General features: G+C 39.2%; 1 protein-coding gene across 10 annotated transcripts in view; it reads left to right on the top strand.

The window, feature by feature from the left end:
- FRRS1L (ferric chelate reductase 1 like) overlaps positions 1 to 16874 on the top strand; it is a 33049-nt gene extending 16175 nt beyond the window's left edge. For 2 of the 10 annotated variants that reach the window (XM_021388766.1, XM_021388765.1), the window contains 4 exons: positions 1735 to 1819; positions 2271 to 2409; positions 6026 to 6272; positions 6741 to 16874. In XM_021388766.1, coding sequence (XP_021244441.1) covers positions 1735 to 1819; positions 2271 to 2409; positions 6026 to 6272; positions 6741 to 6913 — 644 coding nt within the window. In that variant the 3' untranslated portion in view covers positions 6914 to 16874. Of the gene's footprint in view, positions 1 to 6; positions 197 to 286; positions 1440 to 1734; positions 1820 to 2270; positions 2410 to 6025; positions 6273 to 6740 lie in introns of those variants that run through there. The other 8 variants (XM_021388760.1, XR_002435870.1, XR_002435869.1 and 5 more) reach the window with 8 other exon arrangements.

Genomic DNA, 18233 nt, shown 5'->3' with positions numbered 1-18233 from the left:
GGGGGGCTCCCTGCCTCGGGTCTGCGGGCCCGAAGGCAGCGAGGGGCGGCGGGGCGTCGGCACGGGGCCCGGCTGAGGGCAGCGGGAGGCGGCGGCCGGTGCACGGTGTGCGGTGTTCGGCCGCCCGGTCGTGAAGGAGGCGGCACGGGCGAGTGATGGAAGGGTTTATCGTAGAACTAAAATGCCGTGTGATGGAGTGAGTGGCAAGAAATACAGCCGCGTTTTTCTTTTTCGAAACAGATGTTGGATAGAGTGGGAAAAAATGAAGCAATGAGAAGGTGGGTGGGATGTACTGCAGTCAGTCTTGTGCTGATGCTCTGCTATGAACTGCTGTGAAATGTTGCTAGCTTTGTATGTTTAAATCAGCTGACTGCTTTACCTAGCCCCTGGTGTGGCTAATGGAGGCTGTAATTTGCAGGTTATGGCCTATTTCCTCTCTCTGTTGGCACCGTCAGAAGCCTAGAAAGTGAATCAGGGCTCGCAGAGCCCCGTGCCTGGAGGCGCGCAGGGCACACGCTCCTGTTTGTTTGGAGATGCTGCAGCCTGCAACTTTGAGAGCTCTTTCTGGCTTCACAACAGAGTGCTTTGTTTTTAAGTTGGCTGACTAAAATCACATTAAAAAACCAGCATTTATAGAACAAAACCAAGCCTCTGCAAGCCAAAACCAATCTGCAGAGAAAAACATATATTTAATATTGAAGGTGTTTCACAGTAAAACCTGTGTTGTGCATTGTTGACATGATGGAGAGAACACAGAGCCTTCCCACTTGCAGGTTAGATGAACCAAAACTGAAAGTGGCTATTTGTAAAACAAATCTATGTAATAAGAAGTGATGGCCTAAAGTTGGGGAAGTTCAGGTAGGATATTAGGAAAGATTTATTCTCAGAAAGAGTGGTGAGGCATTGGAACAAGCTGCCCCAGGAGGTGGTGGAGTCACTGTCCCTGGAGGTGTTCAAGAACCATGTGGATGTGGCACTGAGGACATGGTTAGTGGGCATGGTGGGGATGGACTGATGGTTGGACTAGATAATCCTAGAGGTCTTTTCCAACCTTTATGATTCTAAGAGAGGAAAGATCTGCTTGCAGATGTTCATGCTGTGTCTTCAGTGTATTACAGTACAGCAGATAAGCGATTGCCTGGAGTCATAGATCCTTCCTTATCTGTCTCCTCTGTGCCTTACCTCACAAGTGATTGCAGATCATTGCTGCAGGCATTTCCTGTTTTGATACTCTTCCCTTCCAATCCAATGCATGTTTTGTATACTTCTTAAAGGAGAAAGTATCCATTCAGTATCCATTCCTACAGCTGAGGAGTCAGAATTCTCTCCCTTACAGATTTTCCGAGGGATCCAAGCATGCACGAAGAGCCAGCCGAGTGGAGATCCCCAAGCCTTAGCTGAATGCCCTGCTCCATGTTCGTGCTGCCAAAGCTTACATGGTCAGTGGAAGGCTTCCTGCCCTCATTGTAGCAAAGTTGTACTCCAGCGCTGTTCTCCCCCACCTGAAGAATGTTGCAAACCTGAGGAAATGTTTGTTTTCATTTCTCTATGTTATTTTAGTATCTCAGTCCTGGACCCACTGATAGAGGGATTGTGTCTGTGACAAGGTAGTCCCTCATCAGTACAGCTCAGTTATCAGCAGTCAAAGTAAACACTATTGGAACCCTTTCTCTTCAGTGTTACTGCTTTTTTCTCCTCGTATTTACTTGGTTATGCTTTATTCTCATTCTACAGGTTACCCTTTCCCTACTGCACCTCCTGTGGATCCATTTGCAAAAATCAGAGTGGATGATTGTGGAAAAACCAAGGGATGCTTCAGGTCAGTCTGAGATAAAAATGCAGGTACCTTTATATTTGCAAATGCTGACTGATTGCATTTAAGCGTTTGATCGATGTTTCATATTCATTTGAATAATTTTTTATTATTTGAGAAAATACTCTGTAGTGTAGGACTGTTTTATTTGAATAAATTAGATTATTTAAGGACATCAGAGCTGTGGACTAGATTAACTTATGATCCCTGCATTTTCCTGAAAAACTTACTTACAAAACATGGACTCAGCATTTCAACACAGTAATTGCTTGCCATTATGATTAAGCATTATATGTTCTTAATATTTGCAAGCAATTAAGAGTACTACTTTAGTATAGCATAATTTATGTTTTACTGCCACTACCAAAATACGTTCTTTTAGTTTTTCTTGCAGAAACATAATCTCTGTAGCGAGAAATTGAAAGGAGAAGTTGCATGTTTTTCCAATTCCATTTAGGTATGGCAAACCTGGCTGTAATGCAGAAACCTGTGACTACTTCCTAAGTTACCGCAGAATAGGAGCTGATGTTGAATTTGAGTTGAGTGCTGATACTGATGGCTGGGTGGCAGTGGGATTTTCCTCAGACAAGAAAATGGTAAGGTTCTTAAAGTTCTTCACGTTGACAGTGTGAATACTTTTGCATGCTAGAATATAAATACTTTATATTTTATCTGTCAGAAGCAGAGCATGTATGTAAAAACTGACTTGCTGAAAGCAAAGCACTCAATAGCCATTGGGGAGCAGAAGCTAGGTCTGCTGTCTCCTCAGAACTGCCTCATCCTTAGTAACATGTCCTTTCCCTTGTTTGCTAAATAGTACAGCAGTGTTTTGGTTTATCTTTGAGTGTTTGAATATTATTAACTTTTTGCCTTTTTATTAGAAAAGCTCTCAGACAAAAGCCAATTCATGTGGAAATATCCTGTTGATTTTTTCATGTCAGTGTTACTTGGACAAAAGGCACATCAGGAACTAAATATCACAGTTTCATTCTTCAGGAAATCAGCTGTCTATCAAAAATACAAATATGGCTTTCACTTTTAAACTCTGGAAATCCTCTTGTTTCTTTCATCCCTGTGTTTTATTCCAGGAAAGCCACAAATATGTGACAAAATGACTACTACTCACTTAAAAATACGTACTCTAGAAAGCAATCCTGTTAGGATTTCTCCTTCTATCTCTCCTGGATTTTACTGAGTTTGGTTTTATGCTCATTCCTCTACTTAGTTGTTCACTGAAAAGCCTTACTTTTTGTTGTGTTTCACTGGGCAAAGAGGCACATATACCGTTGGGACTTTAAAAAAACTGAGCAATAGACAACTTCTGCAAACATGTTTTGTCTGTGATGCTTGTAACACGTTTAGGATTAAAATGTAGTTTATAATATTGGTGTTCATATACAGAGACATTCCTGAGTATATCAAAAATATTGAGTCCGTGTTCTAAATTACTAGTCAGAGGACCGTTTCTTGGTCAGTTGTAAGCAGGAAGTCAGAAAAAGTACAGAAGGTGGAAATCCTGCCGTAGGAGCTGTGAAAGGCAATGGGAAGACTCACACTAACTTAGCAACATTTTATCAGACCAAAAATGAGAATCAGAAAGAGAATATGAGGGCAGGTGCCTTTTGCTCATTAGTAACTATGTCTTGAATATGATGCTGCAAATAAACACAATAAAGAGAGCAGTCTTTTGTGTCATAAAGAGTGTTGTGAGGTACAGTTTTACAGCCAAATAACGGGAGGAGTTTGGATGCCTGGAAGTTCAAGTAGTCAACAGGATTTTCAAAGCAGTTCAGCAACTTTAAATACTTGGCCCTAAGCTCATGTTAGTAGTTTGTAACTCCTGTGTACCTGTACCACCACTTCAAAGCTAAGACATTGAATTCCAATGGTTAGACAGACTTAGGAGAGATAATTGCTTTCAAGTACAATTAACCCTTCTCAGCGTGACCTTGCCAAGCTCTCTGCCACACCTCTCAGCCATTCCTTGCAGTACAATATCACATCTCCTCCCCATGCTCCCTTGCAAGCCCACCTATTCACTCCAACCTGTCCCATTGCTTCCAGTTCCACTCAGCCTGTGTGCGCAGTCCATCCAGCATAGCTCCATCTCTGTTCCCACCCCTGTTCCCATCATATTCTCTGAGTTCCTCCTTCCCATTTCACTCAGAGGTGCAGATACACTACTTGGCCTGCCTGCATGACAGCCCTCAGTCAGAAACGTGAGTTTCTGCAGGGCAGGTGGCACAAGCACGACACGATTCCCAACCATGAGGATGTGTGCTGTAGCCAGGGGCTTGCCTGAGCAGGCAGAGTTGTGCTTGTGTTTGGTGGCTGGAAGGTCTGTACAGTACGATAGTCCCAGGGACACACTAGCTGTGCCTTAAAGCATATCTTACCTTTCAGCCCAGGTGGACCAAACAGCATGGAAAGTCTCAGCTTCCTGTAATAAGAATGAAAGCTGAAAGATTTTCATTATAAATGTGATGCATATGAGAACTACCGGTCAGCTAGACTAAAACAGCTGGTGTTTGCCTTCCTCTCTTGTTCCCCTGCTGATCTCATCCGTTGTCATAACTTGAGGATGTTTCGGTGCCTGGGACACTTTAATGGTAGAATGACTTTGCATCAGAAGAGTTCTGCTGTGAGAAAGGGGCTGTACCATAGAGTCCCTGCTGAAAACATTGTGGCCTGGATAGCCAAAGAAGTTCAAGGGAAAAAAAGTGTTTTTGGGTCATCAGATTTTTTTTAAACTCCTGTGACCTATTTCTTTGTCTCAGATAACATCACAGTTTTCCACTCATAGGCTTTTCTGCCTACTTAGGATTTTGTAATGTCATTCTGTTAAATAAGGTGCAAAACTGTTATTATTTCTTAATGTGAAAACAGTTTTTTGTTGGTTGTTTCATTTGTTTTGCCTCTTCGTACTTAAAAATGAGAGATTGGTGCTCAGAGATAAAAAAAAAAATTAAACTTAGAAAATAAGCTATGGAAAGCAATGATAGGCTCAAGAGCAAAGCTGGAAAGATAATCTGCAATAATACTGGGTACAGAAAGTGTTGAAATGTGTTTTACCTGGTTGTTCCCGTATTCCCTCACTTTTGACACATCTTTTACAGGCCTTCATAGGCATAGTCGCAGAGAGTTGCACTGTGCCCTTTTTCACTCCTTTCCCCATGACAGAAAACTGATGGACGGTCATACTAGCACACATTGATTGTGGCATCAGTGAGACCTATCAGAAAGGTGTGCGTTGGAGGAGTAGGACCTGAGTCTAACATAGTAGTCATACTTGCAGCAGTGGCATTCAGCAAAATGCCATGCATCAAACTTGCAGTGTTTTAATGGTTCTTTACAACAAGGCACCTACAAGACAGCGCTCCTAGAATTAATACTAAGTCTTGAGTGATGCAGTGCTCTATAACTTTGACAGTTACCTTGAATAAACTCTTCTAACAACTGTCTTAATGTTTCTGTAGATTACTTACACAAACAATTGCCTCACACTTCTTTCTATGCCTTGTTTCTTTGATTGGTAGCTGTTTATACTATGGGAAGGGGCACCAGTTGATTAATTTTTTCTTGAATTCCACAATATTCTGTATTGTTACTGTTTGCTGATCATTTCTCATTTTCTCTTTAGATAAAGGAGAAGTTATATTATCTTAAGTGAACATGAGATTAGAAAAGACAGACTGTATGTCTTTATTATATTAGTTTATGATATTAGTTACACAGATCTAGTAGATTAATCTTCTCTATTAAGTTATATTGCTTTTCTGTCCGCAATTTTGATACAGTAGATTTTGCACACATCAAGGAATCAAGACTGCCAATTTTACTGAAGGAAGATCCCAAAACTTCACACATTACAAAGGAAAACAGCCCTCTACTGGTCAGTTTTGTGATGTCAGGGTGATATCACGGCTTACAAACATGTTGTGTGTCTAAGGTTGTTTTGGATCTTAGAAAGATCCAAACAAGAATGCAGAGTCAGTAAGAGTAAGTAAATGTTAGTATTTACTCTGTGCCGTTCAATCTGGATGAAGAAACATTTGTAGGGAAAAGAATATGTGCGTATTTGTAACATAAAAGAAGGGAGTGAGAGACCCAAGTCTTGACCGGTTTTTTTAATAGTTAAAGTTGTGTAAATAAATGAGGAAATGTTTTATGACACTTCTGTTTTCCTTCTGCGAAAATATTTTTACCATGTAGGGAGGAGATGATGTCATGGCTTGTGTTCATGATGATAACGGAAGAGTCCGAATACAGCACTTTTACAATGTTGGTCAGTGGGCTAAGGAAATCCAGAGAAATCCTGCTAGAGATGAAGAGGGGGTTTTTGAAAACAATCGTGTAACTTGTCGATTCAAGCGTCCCGTATCTGTTCCCCGAGAGGAAACTATCGTAGATCTGCACTTGAGTTGGTACTATCTGTTTGCCTGGGGTCCAGCAATTCAGGGTAAGTTGATACCCGTGCTACTGACAACTTAGGTGCCAAATTTGATAAATGTCTTTCCATGACACTATTCTCACTTATATTCCCCCCTTTTTATTAATAAACTAAAATTTTGGCAGCATCAGGCTTGAGAATATATAAACAGGAAGGTAAGATTGCTAGCAGAGTCCTACATGTCATATTTTCTTGGTTATGCAGCTATTGTTCCCACTCCCCAAAGCTAAATTTAAGTTAGGATAGTTCATAACTGGAAGTTCTGAATTCCTCTCAAGGATGTTTGTTTTTTACTTGAATTTCATTTGTTTTATTCAGAAGTTTAATTTCAGAAGTCAGAGCAATAACTACTCACTGACACTGTAATGTTGCATGCTCCTCTATGTATGAAAATTAAGTCTTTCTACCTATTTCTTGATAAAGCTTTAGAAATAAAATGCACCTGATGTTCTTTCTTTCTGCCCTTGCCTATTAAAGGTTCTATAACTCGTCACGATATAGACTCACCACCTGTATCAGAGCGTGTGGTCAGTATTTACAAGTATGAAGATATTTTCATGCCATCAGCTGCCTATCAGACCTTCTCTTCTCCATTCTGCTTGCTCCTCATTGTTGCACTGACCTTCTATTTATTGATGGGAACCCCTTGACTTCTGGAAAGTAACAAGAATTTGCCAGTGGAAGTTTCTCAGGATGGATGGATATATGATGGATGATACATATTTCTATTGGAATTTAAATCACACTTCCATCATCATCTAGCTGCTTTTGAACATTGTTAGCTTCTCAGAAGAATGAAATAACCATCTTTGAGTGGCTGAGTGGTGACAAATCATTTAAGAATAATCAGTGAACAAGTAGGAGACTACGTTCAGTGTTGTGACTACTTGCTTAATGAAGAGAAGACTTTTGTAAAATTAGTGTGTGTGCGTGCGTGTGTGTGTATGTGTGTTTGGGAGGAGTGTCTGTATGTGTGGTTAGGAGAGTTTAGTGATGGACATCTTATCAAATAACAAAAAAATGCCTTCCAAATTGCTCCCATAAAGCAAATTTGGGAAAACATTATAATGCCGTTTGGTACTTCTGGTGCAGACAGAGCCCAGGTGTGGTTTCTGAACTTAGGATCAGGATGCTGACACTGCAGTATAAAAGCTACCCTTCCGAAATGGACAGTTGGTTGTTTTTTTAATTAATATTTATCAAGGTTTACTTACTCTGTTACTTTCCAAAACTAGCCTTGCATAATCGAATATGAGCAGGACTTTTTTAATGGAAAGAAATGATTAATGTCTTATAACAATAGTGTTTCAACAACCTTCTTGAAAGAGATGTCTGCTTCTTTTATGAGTGAGATATTATGTTATGTAAATGAAGGGAGAGGAGAATGCAGTCATTTGAATTTTCCATACATAGGAAAAGCAAGTGTAAGCCACAGAGAACACTGAAGTTTCTAACAAGCCATAGAAAATCCTCCCAATCAATGAAGTTTTTTTTTCTTTTTATTTAAAAGCAGTAATGTTGCTGATGTGTAAATATGTTTTTAAATAGTTGTGCAGTAGTACCAAGAAATCTGTTTTTCTGTGTTGTATTCCTGTATATCCTGTTCACGTTAAAGGTGAATATGGGCAGCAGGTGTTTGCTCACAAAGAAACGGAAATATAATTGAGATTATTTGTAAGGAGAGATAGGAATTAATAAAAAGATCAGTATCTTTTATTTCCTCAAATCTTTGCTGAAACATAGTTACGGTGGAAAAGATGTGCTAAAGAGGAAATGCATTTCAATTTTTTATCACCAATAAATGATACAAAGATGAATGCTAAATATTATCAAACTGTAAAGTGGCAAAATACATTCGAGCCATAGAAAGTTCTGAAAACTCTGGATTTGTGTGGAGAATTTCTATTATTCACGTGACAGGTGGGGTGTGACACGTGTATAGGTGTAGCAGTTGAATGTGCTTAGATGCAGTTGCTCGTTTGTTTCCCAACTTGCATTATTGCACCAAAATTCTCTCTAATGTGATGCACTTAAGGGCTCTGTAACGTAGGATCTGGTAAAATATGTGACAGACATTCTCTGTATTTTCATTGCTGCATAGAGCGTAAAAAAAAGTAACAAGCTTTGCTGGGTTTGAATCATTCTTCACGGAATGAAGTTAATAGGTTTTTTTTAGGCTCTACATTCTTGAAAGCTATTCTTCTAGTATGTGAAATAGGCTCGAAAAGGAATCACAAACTCCACCACAAATCCTTTATTACCATTTTTAGAGAAAGATTTCTTAGTAACACATAACATTTTCACTGATGTCTTTAACGATTTGTTTGCTTAAAATTGCTGGACTAAGGTTAAAGAGGGGAGAGAAGAATGCAGATTGAAGTGAACTTTGAAGGTACATACAGTAGCTTCTTTCATGTAAATTACCTTCTGCAAATTGAATAACCAACTCGCTACCTGATGAAATACGTAGTGGAGGCCAACTAATAAGGAAGGTCAGCTTTGGACCTTCATGGCTGTAAAACTGAGGTTTAAGATTAGCTGAAGCAGAGAGCTGAAGTCTTGGATAATGAGTTCTATAGTAAGCAGCCAGGTGAAGTGAGGAAGTTATTAGGGCTAATTCCTTCTCTCCTGCGTTAAAGTGTAGGCAGTTGAGGGAGCTGAGATACCACAGCCCCTTCTCTGAGATCACAGCTACTCAAAGTAGCCTTGGGGTTACTTTAGTTTATGGCCTTGTAATTTACTGGTATAGTTTCAGGCATTTCCCTGATTACCCACTAAAAGGCTAATCTAATAACTGAAGCATACTGAAGTACGATAGAAACCCATTTGGGCTCCTTTAATACAGTGCTGCACTTAGGATAGCCTGGCTAGACCTACGCAGAGACATATGTTACATATGAGAATACCAAGGGAAACGTACAACACGCGTAGAGTTGCTTTGCGCTGTAAGGCGCTCCACGGGGAGTCAGAGCTGTGTAAAGGTTGAAAGTTCAGGCTGTAAAGCAATAGTGAGGTCAGAGCTGAAGCACAGCCACTTATGGGAATGCCCAGTGCAAAGCAGAAGTTGCTTCAGGCCACAGATGTACCCATGTTCTAAATTAGGGTAGAAATACAGTTCCTTTTTTTTTTTTTTTTGTCAGGTTACTTTTAAGCATTCTGTCTGGTGTTTTTGTTGCTGTATTTTTTTTCTTTTTGAAATATGAGCAGAGACGTGCACTTCTAAACGACCTTCAGCTTCAAAATACTTAATTAGTGCTAATTAAGCATTTCTAATTAATTGGGAGGAAATAAAAGTCCACAAAAGCAGCAAAGCAGTCTATTATTTGGCATTTAAATTTATAGCTGAGCTATATTATTACTCCCTGGTAAACTGTTCTAAAATTTGGTGTACTACTTCACAGATATTAGAAAAGCTACTGTGCATTCTCTAAATATTTGGCAGAATGTTTTAGGAGAACTGAGTACCGAAAATAATGATGATAAATTAGAATCAGGAGGTGAGATAAGTGGTGTTTTTCTTTTTCAGTGAAGAAAGTTTGTTGTATTGTGGCACTTTGTCTGAGAGTTGATCTTCAGAGTAGGAAAAGCAGGACTATGAGCTTTCCAGATTCAGGAAAACAAGGAAGGTACAAGCGCTTGGATATGAGTAGTTGGGAGTAAATATGAGAACAAAAAGCCTGTAAGAGAAATGAAAAGACTTTAATTCACTGGTGCTTAGCTTTATGTGATACCTAATAATTATTAATACTCGAGTGAGCGTGGAAAGTATTTTGTTTTTTATGTTTTTTTTTCTTAAAAGCAGGATTGATCCCTGCTATACAGAGTTACTACAAAGTAGCTCTCTTCAAAGTAATTGAAAATTGAATCATTTTTAGATTCTTTATGGTGACTACCAGTAAGCAGCTATTGAGTAACGCATTTCCAAAGTGCTTTAATTTTGAGAGTGAGAATGACTTGCTGTAGGGAAACATAATACAGAAGCAGAGGCTTTAGAAAGGTCACGTTTACAGTACGGTGGCCTTTGGAAATTTGATTTTGATTGCTAATTACAAAGATAATTAATTAGAAAGATAAGACTAGAAAAGACCACAAGGCATTAATTAGCAGTCTTGAATATATTCTTTCCATGCAGAACCATATTCAGCTCTGACCACAGCTTGTTACCTTAACCATAACACCACCTTCTGCTCACTCAGACTATATTATCTATAACTTTTTTCACTTGAAGTTCATAAGCTATTTGAAACAGCAGTCAGCTTCTTTGTGATGGTGCCTATCACAAAGCGACCTTGTGTTTTTACTGTAGTGTTTGGCAGGTACTCCACTACAAATACCAAGTTTGGCCTGAAATTATACTATAAAGAGTAACAGTAGGAAAAAGAAAAATAAACAGAGAATACAGACCTCTATAAAGTTTGTTTTTCTTCAATGGAATCAAATAACTTTATGTATAGTTGAGACACTTCTAGATGCTGTTTATTTTTTCCCCAAATAAAAACCTAGCTGATTTTAGAATGTCGTTGGATACGGGATGATGCTTTCATCTACAGTTCTAGCATTATAAGGGAATTATTCTGTCTCTGAAAGAGACTGTTTTGATTAGATATTTTGAAAGCCCTGTGAGACTTCCTTGTCTTCATTGATGGGTATTGCAATACTTGGGGAGCAGGAAAATAAGCACTTGTAGCCTCCCTAATCGAAGGGAACTCCCCACATGGGTTAGAAGTTCTGAAAGCTATTTTTGGCACTGACTTTTCCAGTCTCCACTGCAAAGATTAGAGAGTAACTGGAGCAACGCATGCATCAGCAAACTGCCTGGGTAGTTGCTTTGAAGCTTGCTTGGGTTGCCATATCCTGGGGCTGGACCAAGAAGAAAAGCTCTTTACCTCTCTCCTTGTACTCAGTGCCTACTGTGAAATGGTGTTACAACTGTGTTAATGTCTTCCTCTGAAAAGTACTGTGCTCCTTGTCACTAGACTATGTCCTGACCCTATGCCCACATCTGATGATCCTGAGAGGTCTAAGCCCAGCTGTAAAGAGGAGTTATTAGGTAAGGACTGAAAGACAGCTGTCTTCACCATCAGGCAGGTTGCAGAAATCCGTATTGTAGATGATACTCCACTTATCTCTAAGTACTGTTGTGAGTTGAAGGGGAAGGGAACAGGCAGGCCTCCTCACAATTATTCTTTTTTCAGTCTTTGTTTGCCTTACTTTTCCTGTCCTTCTACTGCATCAGGCACTTAAAAAGAAGTAAATTATTCTCCTTTTAGAGCATAGACCCTGTGGTCTTTGATTTCTTCTGGGAACATTGGCTATTGGCACTGCACTGCACTGCACTGCACTCTAGAGGCAGCATTGGAGCTCATACACAAACCTGCTATTTTTACTGGCACGTAAATTAATTTTGTGACCCCTTGCCATACTGATATGTTGCATACTGATATGTTTTTTTTAAAACTTCTTCTCCAAATGGTTTCCCCAATGAAAAGTACTGAGTAACAGTTTTAGGAGAAGGAAAGTTACTTGATGGACAGAATTACAAAAGGTCTAGCATCACTCTTTTTTGGAGATGCCTACTGTGAAAGTGCTAATATTTTATACGAAGTGCAACTGGTCAAGAGCCTTATGTTTATAGTAGAAGTAGAAACATATTTAAATGTTACAGTTGTTCCGGTGCTTCAGGGTGTGTGTATGTGCCCACCCTGCATGAACTGGAACCCTCTATTTCAACCCTGAGCCGCAGTGTGTGGTGAACAGGTGGAGTGGTTTGCTTGGATGCTAAATGATGATGCAGAGGCAACCTCAAATACTTCAGGACAGATGAGTAGAGAGTTTGTAAGTAAGGCTGGAGGGCAAAGAAGGGCTCATGGTTTTGTCATACTTCCTATTTTTGTATGACTTTACATGTGGCAAAGACACATGTAAATCACATGGAAATATTACTTGATACGCAAAGAAGCAACAGAATGTAACTTTAACAGGAATATAACTTTTTTGCAGTCCTAGCTGTGTAAGGGCAAGAGGTCTGATTTATGCCTTAAAATACGTACTCCCAGAAAGCTCCAAGATTTGAGCGAGAGGCTTGATTTTGCCCTTAGAGGTATGAAGAAAGGCCAGGACCCTGTGTGTGGTAGTAGCAGTTGGATGCTGTGTGTACCTGCTCACTGGCTCTCTCACAAACTATGTGAGTCTCAGAAGAGGGGGACTCCAAATCTTAACAGCTTTCTTTGCCCACTGACTGTTTCACCTAATTGAAATTGCATTATCAACGTTTCTGTAGCATTGTGGTAGAGCCTAATATAGCACTTCCACAGCCTGCCCAGCACAGATAAGGATCTAACTGGAAGCCTGTTGGCAATTTAAAGAAAACCTCAATTTCCGAAGTATAAAAAAATATTTTTTACATTTATTTATTTATTTTGCCATACGTCAACTATTCACCTCTTTTTTTTCCTATCTAACTATTTCTGTGCAGCTCATATGGCTGAGTGTCTGATTTTTTGCAGATACAGAATAAGATTTTGATAAACCTTCCCTTTCTGCACCTGTTATTGGAATGAAATAATCACTTACGTAACTCTTAGAAATATATTTTACGGTGAGTCTTGATAAAACTATGTATATTTATATTCCATTATTTAACTTCTCTCATTTGGGTTCAGATAGTGAGGTAAAATCAGTGTAGTTTTGGAGGGCTTGTGCAGCTTGTGGAGTTAGCAGATGCGAAAAAGCAGACAGAACAAACATTACTTTGAAAATCTGTGATTGCATTGGCAATAGCAAAGAAACTGCTATAAGGAAAAGGGCAGATTCTTTTTTCTTGAATTGCCAAGTAATTTTGATTGCATTCATTCCTAACTTGCTTCCATGTTTGCTACCAAGGTAGGCATGTTTGCTCACACTGGTGTGAGGTTGGAGCACAAGGAGAACTTCACAGCCCACATTTGTAGAAAGGCTAACGCTCAGTATAGACCAGTTCTGATCTGCAATTAGAGACTACTTAAAAGCGTCCTTACAAGGTGAATTTTTATATGACACTTTTGAGAAACATTCTTTAAAAGTACTGTGCTATTTATATAGACTGGATCACTACAGAATTACCTGTTAGCAGTAGTCTTCTGAGTTGTTTCTAAATACTACTTAATGCAAATTCCTGTTTATGTTTTTAAGGAAGGAACTGGATTTTTCGAAAGTGCCAAGCAGCTGCAAATCTTTTATGGCTTCAATGCCTACTCATGGCACAGTGATTGCAGTGTGTTACCTAATTTAGTCTCTTTCTTAAGCTTCACATCGTTCAGTTCAATTTCATAAGTTGTTAATAGTAAAAGACTAAATAGGGGAAAAATCCACCTAGATTCTATGCAAAGGAGCAGAAATACTCTTGGTGATTTTTCACAACAGTGATCAACAAAGTGTAGATTAATGAAAAATATTCTTCCCAGAATTAATATTTAGACAGACTAAATGTGTTGAAGGGGTGTGAAAAAATTATATAAGACAGTTTAAAAACACAAGGTTAAACTGTATTTTGGAAATAAAAACAACCAAACAAAAACCTAAAACAAAACAGAAAATGTTACACGTTCCCTTACTTCTAGCTGATATTTTTGGACAGTGATACAGGAGAATATATATATGAAAACTATGATGTTGCCTGCTACAGGATCATATTTGCTCTTTTAATATATTAACTTTTTGTTGCCTTCTTTAGTACAAAAAATTAGCCTCACATTATTATTTTTTTTTCCAAACAAGATTAAAAAAAAGTTGTTAAAGAATCAAGGAAACATTTTCATACAGACTGTCAGGATAATTGGAGAGGAAACACAGATGTCATACTTAAAATATAGGAGGCAAAAACTGTATTGTTTAAACCCCAAATATTATATCTGCTACTGAAATATTAGACTGCTCACCTAATAATAAAACAATGGTTTCTTTTTCCGTTTTTCATAACGACCACAATTTTCTGTAAAGCTGGAAGTATCATTCAAGTCTTGACACAGAGTCAAAGATGAAATCCCAAACCTATTAACTTCATTAGAAAAACTGGATATTTCTCTGTGATGTCCCCAGCCTTCACTTAGGGAGATAAATTCTGTTAACATATTCGAAGCATTGCGAGTTCTGTTTAAGTGAAGTCAGAGGCTAGGTATGTCTTGGCATTTCTGATTAATATATTCTGAGATCTGGTTTGCGTTAACTTCTTAGCAGTTTAGCAGACTGTCATAACTACATTCACACTTGCCACTTGGTTTTGTGTTTCATAAATTGTAATGATTGAAGCTGAAATGTCATCTGCACCTTTTGATTTCATTCAGCATTCTCAAGATGAAAATTAGGTCTAATACACAGAAGCACTTTGTAAGTATAGTGTTAAGAGGTGTTCTGTTTTTTGGTGGTTTTTTTTTCTTATACTAGACTCAGTTCTGTATGCCAATACCCAGCATCCATTTGAAGACAATGAGCATTTAAACTTATTGGTATTCATGCACCAGTCTTTTTGAAAAAAAAAACAGTGGATGAATACATAATGGAATGATGGTGACCTATGGGATTATTTTACAATGAATGCATGCCCTAAAAAATTGCTTTGTAACATCCGTTTTATACTAAACATTGGTGTTAACGTGAGCCTTGTTAGCTATTTGACAGTGACATACAATATTTATAAACCTGTTACAATAAATGCTTTTTTAGTCTAAGAAGTGTGTGGTATGGCATTTACAAAACGTTAAAAAAAAAAAAAAAAAAAGAAAGGTCTATGCCTTATGTTGTGTTAATAATTCCTTCCTGTGCCATGGGTTTCAATTTATTACCCTGAGTAATTCCATTTCAGTCAATGAGCCTGGTCACAGTAACAATGTGAGAGACTACTTCTGTTTTCCACCATCAGAATCACTGTGAAGCTGTAAGTAAAGAAATCAGCTATATTTTAACAAATCAACCCAACTGACATTTGCTACAACTAAACAGAATGTAGAGGTTCCTGCGGTGACCTCTCTGTTGTGTTTTTAATGTATTTGATGCAAGTACAGTCAAGATAGTAATATTTCAGATCTAGGTGTTTGACCTTCATCGCTGCCTTGCTGCGTGGCCAAACGGAGCAGCTCCTGAAGCAGTGCCAAAAACATGGTGTTGAAATGAAGACGGAGAGTGGAAAGGGAGAGGAGAGAGTCCCATATCAGCAAGAAAAATCAGCTCTAGAAGGCTCACAGAGATGCTTCAGTTTTGATCAGCATACTTTTTTTTTTCCTTTAGCCTAAAATACAAAGTGACCTATAAATACAAAGTTTATATCTGAATGATAAACTGTAAGGTCTTTATTCTAGCTCTTACTGAACTGGTAATAGTTTATGTTAAGTATTATGTTAAGTGTGTTAAGATATTACTTTTCCAGTAAACTGAATTAATGAAGTGAGATCAACCCCAACTGCAGGTACACATATATTCAGTTACACAAGTTTAAAAACAAAAATAAAAAACAGTCTCCCAAGCAGGGATAGACTTATTTTCCACATGTGTAGGCCAGTGCTGGCACCTGCTGGCTTTGTTGCTGAGTGATTTCATAGTTTTGTGCGTTTATTACAGGTATAAATCGTGATTAACTTGCTGTTGCCAATGTTATCTGTCTCCTCTGCTTCCCAGCCACCTCAGTATCCAGTATTTTGGTATCACATCTGAGACTGCCTGGCAATTGCAGCTGTGTTGACTGCACACCAAGTGAATGAGAACTACGGATTTCTTCAAAGGGCACTCAAAAAGCTTCAGTTCAGCACACACAGTCACTAATGCTGCAGCAGACGGAAGTTACAAGTTTACCTATTCATGAGATAATATTTCGTTTTATATTACTGTTGACATAGGACTATCAATGTTTACCACACACTTTTCTATTTCGCCAAAAAGCACTTCTTTTCTGTCCTCTTCACCCTTGAAGAGTTACTAATAGTAAAATATGTCCAAAGGCTGTGCTGGAGAATTTCTGGTAGTATAGGTCCCTGAGGTGCACTATACACCTATGGCCATAAAAGTCCTTAAAACACAAAGTGCCAGGGCAATCTATACCTAAATACCATATTGCCCTTCAATGTTCAAAAAAATCGGCCGTTAAGGCTGCAGTCACTGTTTGAAATCTGTTCTGGAATTAAGTTTTCAGACCTTGAAATAGTATATTGTGAAGATCCTCCGTCAGCTGTCACCTCAGAGATTACTTTCTGTGTTCACATCCCTGCTTTTCAGCGTTCATGTTGTGGTAACGTGAGACAGCAACTGCCATTTCCTTGCACTTTTTTTTAACTTCTGCTACGTTTAGTGAATCACAATTAAATAGGGAAGGCTTTCTACAGTATGGACCAAATCCTCAACTTATGTAAATCAGTATTTATAGCTTCCTTCAAGGCAAAGTGGTGACATTAATTTCTGTCTGTGAAGAACGATTGCCTCCGTCTGTTAAGAAAAATCAAAGGAATAACAATGTGCCGACGAAGACATGATTTGCTGGCATCTCTGTATATCTAACTGAAGAATTTTTATTCTCAACACCCCTTCTCCCCCCTCCAAATCTCAACTGCTAATTGAATTTTAATGCAATAAATGTATTATAATGAACCATTAGAATCTCTTTTTTGACGTGCTTCCCTAGGAAGAAAAGGATCAGGCAGCGATGCACATTTGTTAGCTATTTCAGAATTCTTCCAGAAGGTATCTGATCAAAGAGCAGTGAGTGACAGTATCATTTCAAGGTGCAGTAAGAGCTTCTTTCTCATATGGACAGCTGCTTGTAATGCATCATCATGATCAAACAAGGTGCCTGTAGGTCTCTAAATGCCTCTGCTGCATGAAGTTAAAGCATTTGAACCTGCACAGGGTCTGTTTGGCAAAGGAGAATGAGTTGCTGCATGAACGAAGAGGGACCTCTGTAAACAGTAATTGGTACGTAACTAGCAGCAAAGCCTTTGTGGCATGGAAGAGTAGGGACTGCCAGCCAAAAGCTCCAGGAAACTGGCAGACCCTGCTCCACCACCTACAGCTGTAGGATGCAGCACAGTTACACCAAGCGTGGAAAAAACCCTGTCTTTCCTCCTTTGGCTGATGACACAGGTAGGTTTCTACAGTAGCCTGTTGTCAGCTTGGATATTAGTAAAAACTTCTCCAAAAGAGTGGTGAGGCATTGGAACAGGCTGCCCAGGGAGGGGGTGGAGTCACTGACCTTGGAGGTGTTCAAGAACTGTGTGGATGTGGCACTGAGGGACATGGTTTGTGGGCATGGTGCGGATGGGTTGGTGGTTGGGCTAGATGATCTCAGCGGTCTTTTCCAACCTTAATGATTCTACGATTCTTGATACTGCTCTGCCTTTAAAAACTGGGCTATCATCAGCTGTATTTCTGTTTTATGAGTTAAAAACAATTGTGCTCAAGGTAATCACAGCCTACATTAAACAAGAAACATTCCAAAGTCCCGGTGGTTGCAAATCCACCACCACATTACATAAACTGTTAAACTCATATGTAAATGCTAAACAGTCTAGAACAAAACCAAATTCCAGTTGGCATGCACTTCTCGTATGTTCAGAGGCATGCAAACTGTGTTTTAGAGGTGTAGCAGAAATGGTAAGTCGTGGACCGAAGCAGTGATTAAGCATCTGGTAGGAAGGCAAGGCCAACCCAGGGGAGCTTAGGTGCATGCAGTGCACCTGAGTGACTGGAAGGCATGCAGCTAGGATCCACTCCTTCCCAGACCTCATTTAAGGGTTGGCAGTGGAGGCAAGGGTATCTTGCTGGAGATCCCTATGTACCTGAGGCCCTCTGAAGGTAAGCAGAGTCTTTCCTCTATTTCTGTGCCCATGACTTGTATTTGAGCAAATTCTCCCTTGCTGCAGCCTGGGACCTTACTGCTCTGCTGTCATTGCTGCACTTTCCATCACATTACAGATGTTATGCAGCATTTCCCCTTCAGAAGAGGGAGGA

This window comes from Numida meleagris, chromosome 2 (assembly GCF_002078875.1).
Source record: "Numida meleagris isolate 19003 breed g44 Domestic line chromosome 2, NumMel1.0, whole genome shotgun sequence".
Classification (NCBI taxonomy): Eukaryota; Metazoa; Chordata; class Aves; order Galliformes; family Numididae; genus Numida; species Numida meleagris.
This window is presented reverse-complemented; position numbering and strand designations above follow the sequence as displayed.